Source organism: Balaenoptera acutorostrata, chromosome 7 (genome assembly GCF_949987535.1).
Source record: "Balaenoptera acutorostrata chromosome 7, mBalAcu1.1, whole genome shotgun sequence".
Taxonomy (NCBI): Eukaryota; Metazoa; Chordata; class Mammalia; order Artiodactyla; family Balaenopteridae; genus Balaenoptera; species Balaenoptera acutorostrata.
Window position 1 is genome coordinate 108,783,855 of NC_080070.1, and position 12,595 is coordinate 108,796,449.

Below are 12,595 nucleotides of genomic sequence, written 5' to 3' on the forward strand. Positions count from 1 at the left end.
CCTATACGCAGCTTCCCCGGGGTAGGGTCTGACAAGTTGGGACACAGTGACAGGTGGAACAAACAGGTGGTCAAGTGAGGATGGAAGGACAGCAGGGAGGTGCCCCTGGGGGCTGAGGGTGGCAGTTTCACTCTCATTATCTGATCTAGGTCGATTTCAAGATGCCGCCCTCTGTCCAGTCCCTTCGATGGCCCCTCACTCTGGCTCCCCTTGCTGGTGCCGTTGCCCTCTGTAGCAGGTCCCCAGTCCCTTTGTTTCTCAGTTCCCCTACACAACGGTACCCACTTTAGGATTTGCTTTTACTTCCGCCTCATCTCAGAGCATACATACTGTTGGGTTAGTTGCAGGGAAGGGCCCTGCAGAGGTGCCCTGGAGCGGCATGTACCCACAAAGGCCACACAGCTCACCCTCTGACGGTGCTCGTGAGAAGCTCTACCTCTCACTCTTCCTCATCTGCTCGGGAGGCTGTCAGGAGCGTTTCCCCTGGTATCCGGTTCTGAGCTGTGAGGCTTTCTGCCCCTGCCCCTTCAGGGTGTAGCTGCAGTGACTCACGGTGCAGCGACCTTTGGGTACTTTTCCATTCACAACATCGCTAACAAACTAAACGTGGCTCACTGAATCTTTTCTAGCTCAGTCAGCCTTGGCCTAACCTGCTGACATTCCTTGAAAAGGTCACGACGTTGAGCTAAATGGGCTTCCACTGTGAAGTTATTTATCAAATGAAATAGATCATGAGGGTGCACCACTCATCCTAAAAGTATCAATCCACACACTGTGGACTCAACACTGTGGTGTGTAACCGAGTCTGACCCACGCTGGTGAGGAGGACAAAAGACAGAGAACGCCATCAAGCCAGTGGAAGCTACTCCAGGATTGGTGCCCTACCACCCACTCTGCAGTCTCAAAAGCAATGAGAGTGGGAGACACCCCAGGGGCCCCCTCAAACTTGGCTGAAACTCCTTCAGGGAGGGGAGGGCCCTCCTTCTCTTTGTACCTAACATATGGAAAACAGAAACAGAGGCTGGACTGAACTACAAATTTTACACCGTTTTATTAAATACCCCTTGTTTCTCATTCAGGAGATGTCAGAGGGGCCTGGGTCCTGATGTACAGTGAAGATCCTTGTTCTGGAAGCAGACAACATGGCACCCAAACCTGGGGTCAGAGAAGGTCAGTCAGACATGCATACCTGGCCCTGAGCCACCCACACCTCAGCTGGGCCAAGAACCAGAAATTCCTGACTCCTGGAAGGGGAGCAAGTGAGGATTTGAACCTGCTCAGAGAGCTGTGGTGCAAAGGCCTGGGTTCAAATTCTGCTGCACCTTCACCAGGTGTGTCAATGTGGGCAGGCCACCACCTCAGTTCCCACTTGCTCATCTATAAAAACAAGGAAACAACTTGGAGGCCTGCTGTTAAAATAAAGTGACGTGAGGCTATAGCCAGGGATTGCTGTAATTGCCAACTGCTACTGAGTGGCAATAAACAGAAATGAACCTGAGTTCCCACTCCTGACTCCACCATGCGCTACGAGGCCTCTGCGACAGAGACTTAGTAGCAGCCCACCCTTTCCAGGCTGACACACCACTGACCTAGGAGATTCTGGGGGAAGAGGCTGCAGGTTGAATCCAAAACCACAAAGGCAATCAAAATGCCATGCCAAAGAATCAGAGCTCCACGAGTCTAGATAGTAGACAACTATCTGTCCACAAAACAGTCTCGGGAGCTTAAAGACAATTCATCTTTCTGAGACTCAATCACCCGACTTACAATATGGGAAGGTAAGAATAAATGGATGGTTTTGAACCTCTTGACAAGGGGACTTATGGAAAATTAACATATAAAATGGAAGTGAAGTGATTTGCTAGGCCAGACCCTGCATACTTACCACTGCAGAGTCCCCAGAAGAACCTGTCATCCGCGGAAGGGATCATCTCTCAGGTGTCTTCTAGCTCTCACATCCTGGGATTTCTGCTGCTGAAGCTGGAACAGGAACACAGGGCAGAGTCTGTTGGGGGTTGGGAGGCTGTGCTGTCAGGAACTGTGAAGGGTCTGACATACCCCACCCCCAGCAATGGCACGTGACAAGGTAGCCCATCAGTTACATGGAAGCTGGCAGGAGACACAAAGCAAAGACAGTTGATTATTCACCACAGCAGTAGGTAGACAGAGCACCAGCGTTCTCCACCAGCCCCATCTCCCACCGGGTGACACAGGGGGAGCCAGAAGGCACTCACAGTGCAGTGGCTGCGTCACAGAAAAGGCACCCTGCGCACAGGAAAGCCAAACCGTTTACAGTCGACAGTGGGCGGGCCTGCTCTCTGCTCTGCAAGTACTACCTCGTACGTACCCAGGCTGTCTATTTGAACATCTTTGAAAAGAAAGTCAAAGGGCAGCCAGCGCCTCGCTGCTAGGACTGCAGAACCATGAGACTCACCGACAAGTGTCCCGACGGCAGCCCCAGGAGACTGGTGTGTTCAGCATTTGCACTTGGACTGAAGAGAGATCCAAATCTGCTAGAAGCCTTGACCTTCAAGGGAGAAGGTGCGGTGTGACCCCAGCCGTCCAGAAGCATAGGAGCTGTGCTGCCCTGCTATGACCACGCCGGCCACATCCCTGCCTGTACCCCACAGCCCTTGCCCCAAGGCAAGGCCCAATGGCATTTCCCTAGAACCCAAACTTCCTACCCGCTTCTGGATTCCATTCCTCCCTCCCTCCATTCCACCAACGCAGAATTTAGCCTTTGGTTCTCTTTGGTTTACCCGCAAATGGTAATGTCCCACAGGGCAGGGCCCATCCCTATCATTCCTTTCTACTCTTTATTCCCTGCTGCGGGTCTAACTCCACCTTTACCACTCCCTCTAAGCTTCACTTTCAACTTCTGTAAGGCTTCTGTTTGAAGGATATAATAAAATAATACAGCAAAATTTACCACAAGCCTGGAACAGAGCAAACACCCAAAATCCAAAACGACTTCAGCAAAGATATCAACGTTCTCTAATCTGCACGGTGCAATATAGTAGCCGCTTGCCAAATGTGGCTACTGAGCACCTAAAAATGTAGGTAGTGGGAATGAAAAACTGAGTTTTAAATTTAACCATATGTGTCAAGTGGTCACCGCATCAGACAGTGCAGATCTGTATGCTGCCCAGCACACCAGATAGGGAAGGCAGCAGGCAATTGTCTGAAATTTCTATAACCTTGCTCTGGATGGAGCAGGGCAAGGCCTCAAACCGTTTCAAAATTTTTCTTGCAAGCACTGTAGGAATGCACAGGGTCACTGCAGACCCAAGCACGCTGGAGGCTTGCAGCCCACATTCCTTCCAGCCCCTAAAGCTCTGGACAGACAGCCGTACTCCTACTGAGCACCAGCCGGGACCAGAAACTGGGAGAAGAGATCACGGGTTGAATTAGGCCTACTTGGGTTTACCCACTGGACACAGATAACTGACAAATAGTAGGAAGGGAAGGACTCCAGACAGCAATCCCTTCTGACTCAGGGAGTAAGGGAAGGAGCCTTGGCAGAGGCAGCTTTGTCAAGCAGTTGAAAGGACAGGAGTTAACTTTAACTTCATTCCTTACGACCCTGTAAATATCCTTATCATCACCTCATTACACAAAATCGCCTTTTCTTCCACAGTCTTCTCAGAACTGTAGACCATGACACAAAAGTTGACTCGATCCGGATTTTTCCCCACGAAATAATGGTGGAGAAGAACTGCGGGCCCAGTTCCGGGTTAGTGTCACTTACCAGGCCATCTTACAGATCATCTGCTGCGGAGCAGTAGAGGGCCGTCCACCTGGAGGGGGCACGGGGTCAGCTCAAGCAAGGTCTCGTGTCGCCTCCCTAGTTCTCGCCCCTTGGGAGGCTATACCCACGAGCCCATTCCCCCTGGCGCTGCCTGCCAAGGCCGCATGTGTACTCCGAACGGGACCCTCAGAAGCTCGGTTAGAACCACCCTCCTGTTTCCCCTCCAACCGCAGGACGGAACAGCCTGGGCCGAGCACCCGCAACGATCACCGGACCGACGGGGCCAAGCGCGGAATAACTCGGAGACGGCGCGCCCGCTCCAACTGGGCCCGGCGCCCCGCACCTCGCACCCCAGCAAGGCCCCCACGCCCTACAACCCTCACCTGGCCTCAGCAGATGGCAGGCACCACCTGGGACCCTTGATGGCACTGGATGGCCACGACCCCCAGGAGCAGCCTCACCCGAACTGCCACCCACGGGTGCAGCCGCGCACGCTCCCGCCTGCATCCTCCGGCCGCCCGCTGGCAGACGCACGTGGCGTCACGTGACCCGTGCGGCCCTGGGAGATGACGTCACGAGGGGCGCCAGGGCGAGGCTGGGTGCCCGTTAGCTGCGCCCCTCGGTAGTCCCTTGTGAGGCCGAGAGCGGAAGTCTAGTAAACCGGGGGAGGCGGGGCGCGCCGCGTTCCTGTTACCCCCGGGCTGGACTGGGGGACCCAGGAAGGCGGGGAAGTGGGCCTCGTAAAGGTACAGGGTACGGCAGCCAGCGGGGAGCTGGGCGCGGCAGGCTGGTGAGAAGCTGGACGCTTGGTCCTGTTCAAAATAGGGGAAGACACCCCCTTTGCTTTTAGAATTGAATTCTCTGCCCTTTTCAAAGGAATGCCAATCCCTAATGGCTAAATAAGCCCACGGCTAGTCTCACGACTCAGGATTGTTTCCCCAGGGCCTGGGAACACTCTTTCTGAAATGTTATTGTCAAGGGGGAGAAACTCTGATCTCCCAGTGTCCTGGGAGGCTAAGGGCCCACTTGTCACCCGACTCCAAATTGCCCTTAACTATATGGAAGAGTGGGGTTTCTTTCTGTGTTTGCGTCCCTTTTAACTGTGGTGCGCATCACATTCTGGCTTTTCTTTCCCTTCTGTCTTTGTGGAGAGGTTCTCTGGGTTGGGAGGAAATTTGGGGTTTAAATATATTTCTTCCACGCAGGCAGAGGAAAGCGCATTGTAAGGTACTGAGACTGGGAAGGGCGTGGCTTGTTGGAAATACAGCTAAGTATTAACAGGATTGTAGAGTCTTCTCCATGAGGAGCGATGGATAAGAACTACATATTCGAAGGTCTTGAATATAAGGCTACGAAAGCAAGAACTTGGTTCTGTAAAGAAAAGCAGAGCAATACTTGAAACTCATATTTTATGTATAGCACCTAGTAAATACATTCAAGCAGTTTATAGTATACGAATCCCATTATTTTGTTAAATGTCATGAGACAGATAGGGTGGGAACAGATTGCTGACATGGAGACTAACATTCACCCAAAGAGGTTAAGTGGCTTGCTCAAGATCTCATAGATGGCTAGGGCTTGTTTTATCTCAGATCACTGCTCTGTCCATTCTGTCACTCTGCCATGATGTAATCGAGAGAACCAGGAAAGTAACTGGTTATGGAGGGTCAGAACATGGGTGTGACAGTGTGAGTGTCTATGTGTGACCAAAAAAGGTTGGCTTGCCAAGGACTAAAAGAGAAAAGCTTTTTTCTGAGATGATAACCAACAAAATTCACTAGAAAGGGGAAGATGTTCCATGGAAACTTTTATCCAAGTAATAAAAAAGGATGCCAAAACATTAAAAACCACATAATCAAAGCTCAATTGCCTTATACTAGGAGGCTGCATGAGACTGGCACAAAGAGAGACAGACCTGTCAGCAATTTCTTAAGTACTTATCAGGATATTGAAAAGAACTTTTTCTAAAACCACATCTCCAAAGAGTAACTCCATTATTCTTCCAAGCCAATTGGGATGTATGCCTGGAAAGAAAATCAGAAATTTGGCTCTGAAAGAATACATAGAAAGCAATAGGGGCTTCCCCAGTGGCTCAGCGGTTGAGAATCCGCCTGCCAATACAGGGGACACAGGTTCGATCCCTGGTCCAGGAAGATCCCACATGCCACGGAGCAACTAAGCCCGTGCACCACAACTACTGAGCCTGTGCTCTAGAGCCCGCAAGCCACAACTACTGAGCCCACGTGCCACAACTACTGAAGCCCGTGCAGCTAGAGCCCGTGCTCCGCAACAAGAGAAGCCACCGCAGTGAGAAGCCCATGCACCACAATGAAGAGTAGCCCCTGCTCGCCTCAACTAGAGAAAGCCTGCACGCAGCAACAAAGACCCAACGCAGCCATAAATAAATAAATTTAAAAAAAAAGAAGGTAATAAGCAAGGAGGTATCAAAGTAGGGCTTACAAGGTTTCTTTCACCAGAGGCACACAGGGTGGCTCTACTTCCAAGGGGTCATTATGATTTAGCATTGGTTTGGTCCATTATCATTTACAGGCCTGGAAACTGGATATTATAAATGCATTGAGAATTCACTTGAATCAACTCTAAAGAGATTCTTTTCTTCACTAATTAAGTCAATACTGGATTTATCACATGCACAGCATGGTATGAAGTATTGCATGGCATATGTTGAAGAACAACTCAGAGACATCTAGGTAGTTATTTGCTAGCTATTTAGTTCTCGATGGGTGAGAGGGACAAAAAGGAAAAAGCTGCAGTCAGCCTTGGGAACAGTGAAAAGATTCACTTAAAAAAAATAAAGAGCTGGAATCTAGTAAAGATGTGAGTCCAGGAAACTGTCTTTGAACAGGTCAACTGAGGGTAAATTTTCAGTTGTTCAGGGATTTCTCGAAAACTCTAGCTAGGAAGCATCTGTACAAAGCTGTCTCCAGGTGATGTCAGTGCCTTTCCATCTTAGTCTGGCCTGGTGCACATCATTCCTCTCATTAGAACTCTCAGATACAACGAGGAATCCCACACAGTCCCTATCTTTACAGGAACTTAACGATCTAGTACAGGAATGTCCTAACATGGTTAACATCAGAGACATATGAATAAAGTGCTTTGGGAGCGGGGGAGGAAAAAATTTCATCCAAAGATTTAGTGGAAGAGGTGATACTTGAGCTGGGTGATAAAATCTAACAGGTAAGTCCACCAGGGACAAACCAGGTGCCCAACAAAGTTTGTTTTATTAATCTGCTGCAACAAGGGAGAATCCCAGGGAATTCTGGGCTGCCTCTCATTACAAGAGTAGAAAAGGGGTTTTGTAAGGTTTGGGATTGCACTGAATAATTCTGAGGAGAGGAGAGGGGAAGTGAGGATCAGCTCTAGATTACTGCTTTCATGAAGTGCAGGCAGTTTAGTAACTGGGTCCCAGTCATTTTTGTTCATGGAATGGGGCCACAGAGCAGGCTAGGGAAGTAAGTGGTAAGAAAGCAGTAATCACGAAAAAGAAGGAGGCTGTTGGGACACTTCACAGCCGAGGTGTGACCTTGGCAGAAATATTGTTCTCAATTAACACTGCAGCTAGCGTTATGTCTGTTACGAGAGACTGACTACACAGACAATGGTCCGAACTTTATAAAAATAGCATTCTGACCCACAAACCGCAGCAACCAGCCCAGGGAACCAACCCCTTCTCTACAGTAGCCAGCCCAGGAAGCTGGCTGTTGTTAAGTCAGACTTGGGGGGAGTCAGACTGCTACCTCTAGTGACAATCCAGGAAAGCAAATGATAACCTCCAAGCAAGCCAAATGGCCAGAACTTGGTCAATAATTTACAGCTTCCCTAATTTTTGTTCCCACTTCTAAATTAGGACCAACCAGTGAAAGCCCTACACAGTCCTCCAATCAATCGCATGGATACCCCACTTCTAGGCAGCCCACCTCCAGCCTCCCCAGGCCACACCCCCGACTTTTTCACTAGGAAGCTCTCCCACTTCTCTGCCTGCCTTTGGGTCTCTGCCAGATGCACGTGATGGAGGCTGACTCCTTCACTATAGCCAGCTCTGAACAAATAGCCTTTGCCTGTTCTCATTTAGTGGGTTCTCCTTTATTTCCAAAATTATCACCATCTGATTATTAGTAGGCAAAATGTGACTTGAAGCCTGGACTTGTGTGTGTGGAAATGAGGCAAAGGCGTTCTAATGGGTAGGAGCAGCCTGAGGAGAGTCAGCCTAGGATCAGGTTGTGAAAAAATAGGGAATACATATATTAGTCTCTACCCCTGGTTCCTAGCACAGAGCTCCCACATCGCTTGAAATTTCCTGGGTGAAAGGAATGTCTTTGTTCTCATGAGGCAACTCTGGGTGGGCTCCTGGATGGTTCCTGGATGGGAGCTGGTCACCAGAAAGACCATCATTAGGAGCTTGAAATTTTCAGCCCCACCTCCCCATCCTCCAGAGACAAAATGGAGTTAATAATTGATCACGCCTATATGATGAAGTCTCCATAAAATTCCAGTAGTATGGGGTTCAGAGATCTTCTAGGTTGGTGAACACGTGGGGGGGGGGCTGGGAGAATGGTGTGTTCAGAAGACAGCTCTATACCCCTTCCCACATACCTTACCCTAAGCATCTCTTTTATTTGTATGTTTATCTGTATCTTTATCATATCCTTTTATAATAAACTGGTAAACAGTAAGTAAAGTGTTTTCCTGAGTTTTGTGAGCCATTCTAGCATATTAATTGCACCCAAGGAGGGGGTCCTGGGAACCTCCAATTTATAGCTGGTCAGAAGCACAGGTAACAACCTGGACTTTAAATTGTCATCTGAAGTGGGGGGCAGGGCAGTCTTATGGGACTGAGCCCTTAACCGGTGAATCTGATGGTCTCTCCAGGTAGATATTGTCAGAATTGATTTAAGGTGTAGGACGGGACTTCCCTGGTGGCGCAGTGGTTAAGAAGCAGCCTGCCAATGCAGGGGACGTGGGTTCGATCCCTGGTCTGGGAAGATCCCACATGCCGTGGAGCAACTAAGCCCGCGCACCACAACTACTGAAGCCCGTGAGCCTAGAGCCCGTGCTCCGCAATAAGAGAAGCCACCACAATGAGAAGCCCGCGCACCGCAACTAGGGAAAGCCCACGCGCAGCAATGAAGGCCCAATGTAGCCTAAATAAATAAATAAAATAAAAACAAATAGTAGGTATAAGGAGCAGCTACTGTTCTGAGGGCTGAGTGTCTAGGGAAGACCCCCTTCCCCCTCCTCCCAGGGCTGAGGGCCAGACTTTGTTGGAGAGAGAATAGCTACAGCTCACCGAATGGCAGAGAAGTGCTGGCAGAACTGGCTGAAGTCCACCCTCTGGAAAACTGTTCATGGAGGTGTCTTGCTGACCACTCGGAGATAAAACTTCCCAACATGGGTGCCGGAGGAATCTGCCGGCTACTGGGTACTGGGTACTGCTGGCAGCCCCGCACTGCAGAGCCAGGTGCTTCGGAGAACCCAGAGCTGGAGAAGCTACCCTTGATGTAGGGAGGTAGGCGCTTCAGAGGCCTCTTTCTGCAGGTGCCTGCCGAGAAAGCTCACCGGAACCAGGTGGCAAAGCCCCTTCCTCCTGCACTGCCTCCCAGCAGTTTCTCCTGGCAAAGCTTCACACTGGGCCACCTGGCAAAGGAGGAATGCTCAAAGGGCCCAGCTCCATCCCGCGAAGAGAAATGAGAGTGAATGTGGAGCTGAGAGACAATCTATTGACCATTGGCACAGGAGACAGTACTCTTAAAAAAAAAAATCAATTGAGACAAATACTGGCTTGGTGTCAGTTTACATTCTAGCTGTGCTGCAAGGTTCTTACTGCCAGCTTAGTCTAGTGGCAAAATAGTGGGACTGCTGCTGCTGACTCCAGTTTGCAGTGTGCTTTTGGGCAAACCAACCCTTTGGGACTCATCTGTAAAAGGTGGCACTTATTTCTAAGTGACTGTTAAGGTTCCACGTTTTTTTCGGATAGGGTCCGGACGGGCTCGCTGTTGTATTTAAACTTTCCTGACGGGTTTGCCTAAGGAAGTCTGACATTGGAACAGACGAAGTCTTAGAAAAAAGCTTCACCGTGGCCGCAGGAATGGAAGGCAAAGGGAGAAAAGAAAAGGGAGTGGGTCCTACGCCCCTTCCCCAAGGCCCGGCTCCTCCGCGAGGCCCCGCCTTCGGTTTCCCGCAGGCCACGCCCTCCTATTCTCGCCGGCCGCTCCCATCCACGGCCCCGCCCCTTTTGTCAGCCCCGCCTTCCCCTCCCACAGGCCCCCTCCCACAGGCCCCCTCCCGTAGCCCCACACCCCACCCTCTTCCCGTCCTCCCCTTCCCCACAGGTTCCACCCCTCCCACCGGCCCCGTCCTCCGCTTCCTGTCGGCCTGAGCTCCCTCTCCCTGAGCGCCAGGCAGGCTGGGAAGGTGGCTGCTGTAAAGATGGCGGCAGAATTGAAAAGCTGGAGCAGCTCCCTTGGCCCTGAGGGGCCGGGAGGGTGGGCTGAAGGCGGGGCAGGCGCGCTCCGGCCCTCCCTGCAGGGCGTGGGGCGGGATAGGGGCGCGACAGGCGCGCTCCCGCGGCCCTGAAGGGGTGGGGAGGGCAGGCGCGTTCTCGGCCGCTCACAAGGGTTGGGGGCGGGGCGTGTGGGCCGAAGGGGCGTGCGCACGCGGGGAGGGGCGTGCTCTCGGGGGCGGGGCCGCGCCCTCGGCCCGGAAGTGCGGGGTGCGGGGTGCGGGGTGCAGGGCGCGGACGGCCCCTGGCGGCCGCGGGCGGAGACTGCGGCCAGGCAAGCGGCGCAGGAGCGGCAGCAGCCGCGGGGCCCGGGCGAGCATGTAGCGGCAGCGGGCGGCGCGGGGCTCCCGGGGCGGGCCGGGCCGCGGGGGCCGCTCGCGGCGACATGGAGGAAGAGGGCAAGAAGGGCAAGAAGGTGAGCCTGCGGGGCGCGTCCTCCCGAAGGCCGGGTGGGGGGCGGGCTGGACCCCAGACCGAGGCAGGCGGAAGGCGGAGGGGTTGGGGTTCGGGGGGTGAGGGGAACACGGGAGGGTCCCTCGGGGCCGCCCGTCGGTCTGCCGGTGCGGGGCGTGGGAAAGTCTGGCTTGGGGAGGTCCGTGGAGGGGAGTTCTGATTTGGGAGGTTCGGCGTGGGGAGGCTAGGCGTGGGGAGGTCCGGGACAGGAGTCTGGTGGGACTCCAGCGTGGAGAGGTCCCAGGCGGGAGTCCGGCGTAGGGAGGCCCGGCAAGGGGAGTTCCGAGGTGGGAGTCCGGCGTGGGGAGGCCCCAGGTTGGAAGTCCGGCGTGGGGAGGCCCGGGGGTGCACACTGTTGGAGGTGAGCGTGGCGGGCAGGCCGGGGCCCCGGGGGCCCCCGGGTGGACGGCGCACGGTCAGGCCCGGGACAGGGTCGCGGGAGTCGGTCTCCGCGCGATGGAGTAGGAGGCGAGCCCCTGGACAATGGGGTTAGGTGGTCCTTTGCCGGCTGGGCGCGCGGGGGAGGAAGGAGCCACGCCTTTCCGCCCCTTCCGGTCAGTGACTCTCCCCCAAACCCAGGCTCTGCACATGGCCTTCCCCGCGGGTCAGTGACCAGGGGCTGCAGAGGAGCTGGACCCCGTTACGGGCCAGAAAGTTTTCCAGGGTTAGCATCTTGAGAAAATGGGGTGTAAGGTTAATGTAGAAACATTTGCTGCTTAGTTGACTTCAATATTGGGGTACCAAGTAAAAGCAAAAACTTCTTCATGGTACAGCCCGTTCACGGTCCGGTCCGGCCGGCGCGGGCTGAGTTTTGCTCTACCTAATACCAGCTGAGTGATTTCAGTGACGTTACATTTGGCAGCTGGATTTAGGACACAGTTCAAGAGGTTCCTTAGTCTTTGTAATTTTTAAAATGTGGCTTTAATTACAAGCTAGAGTAATTGATAAAGAAACTCAACATTTTAAGGAGACAAATAACCATGTGAGATAAGCTATCATTAAAATGTAAAATGGATTTCAATGAAATGTATCTTTTTCAAATACAGGCTTTATAATCGAAGTGTCTTACCTGTTATTTTCGTTTTAATAAATGTGTGTACACTTTTATGCGCAAGTTTAAGACAGACCTTGATAAATCCTCTAATCTTCTGCTCTTCAGAGCCAGCTGTGTCCTTCAGTTGATGATTACTCATCACAAGGTGTCCCATTTTAAAAAGGTATTTGAAATGAAGTGTAGCCAGGTGGTCTTGGGGGGATTGTGCAGTGCTTCTTCTCTCACTTTCTTTATTCATTGTTTTGTTAGGTTATTAATACACATGTGTAATTTAAGTGCAGTATCAGTTGCAGTTACCTACAAAGATGGTTTAAGTCTGGAAAACAGCCCAAGAAAGTGATTCAGCCTGCAAGCATTAGACCACAAAGGGATGCTGCCCACCAAAAAGGGGGAAAGCTGAGTTTAGTGTTTCTACCAAAGCTGGTAGATGCCTTCACAAGAAATGTAGTCAGTTGCATCCTTTCCTGTCACAGATAGGCAGGTGGGCCAGGGCCCTTACAGGAGAAGGCCTGTCACCAGTGCTCTTGGCTGCCAGCATTCTGTAGATTAGCTGGCTCAGTCCTAGCAGAGGACCAATCCTAGCCACACGGTATCTTCCACAATCAGTCCAAATGGTGCCTGCTAAGGAGAGTTATTCCCTTCAAGTGGGTACTAGCCTATCTGATGGGGAAGGATGAGAATGAATTTTTCCCAGAACTTTGAACCAGCTCTGGAAGAAACATTTGAACATTCAGCATACTGAGAGAGAGAAGTGGTAAGACATTCCTGAGCTTTTGGAATAGAACCAGTAAATCTCAAGAATTTTATAGTGGGGGCA

The 12,595-nt window shown here is 51.9% G+C and overlaps 1 protein-coding gene and 1 non-coding gene across 5 annotated transcripts in view; one reads left to right on the top strand and one right to left on the bottom strand.

The window, feature by feature from the left end:
• Positions 1-3,175: 3,175 nt before the first annotated feature.
• LOC114238568 (small nucleolar RNA SNORA9) lies at positions 3,176-3,308 on the bottom strand. The gene has a single exon (XR_003623901.1). It is a non-coding gene; the product is annotated as a small nucleolar RNA SNORA9 (small nucleolar RNA).
• A 7,162-nt stretch (positions 3,309-10,470) lies between these two features.
• Positions 10,471-12,595, top strand: part of CCM2 (CCM2 scaffold protein) — a 61,352-nt gene continuing 59,227 nt past the window's right edge. For 3 of the 4 annotated variants that reach the window (XM_057550049.1, XM_057550048.1, XM_057550050.1), the window contains exon 1: positions 10,472-10,686. Coding sequence is in view for 2 of the 4 variants with exons in the window: in XM_057550048.1 (XP_057406031.1) it covers positions 10,657-10,686 (30 nt within the window). In the remaining 2 variants the exon portion in view is untranslated. Of the gene's footprint in view, positions 10,687-12,595 lie in introns of all 4 variants that reach the window. The other variant, XM_057550047.1, reaches the window with a different exon arrangement.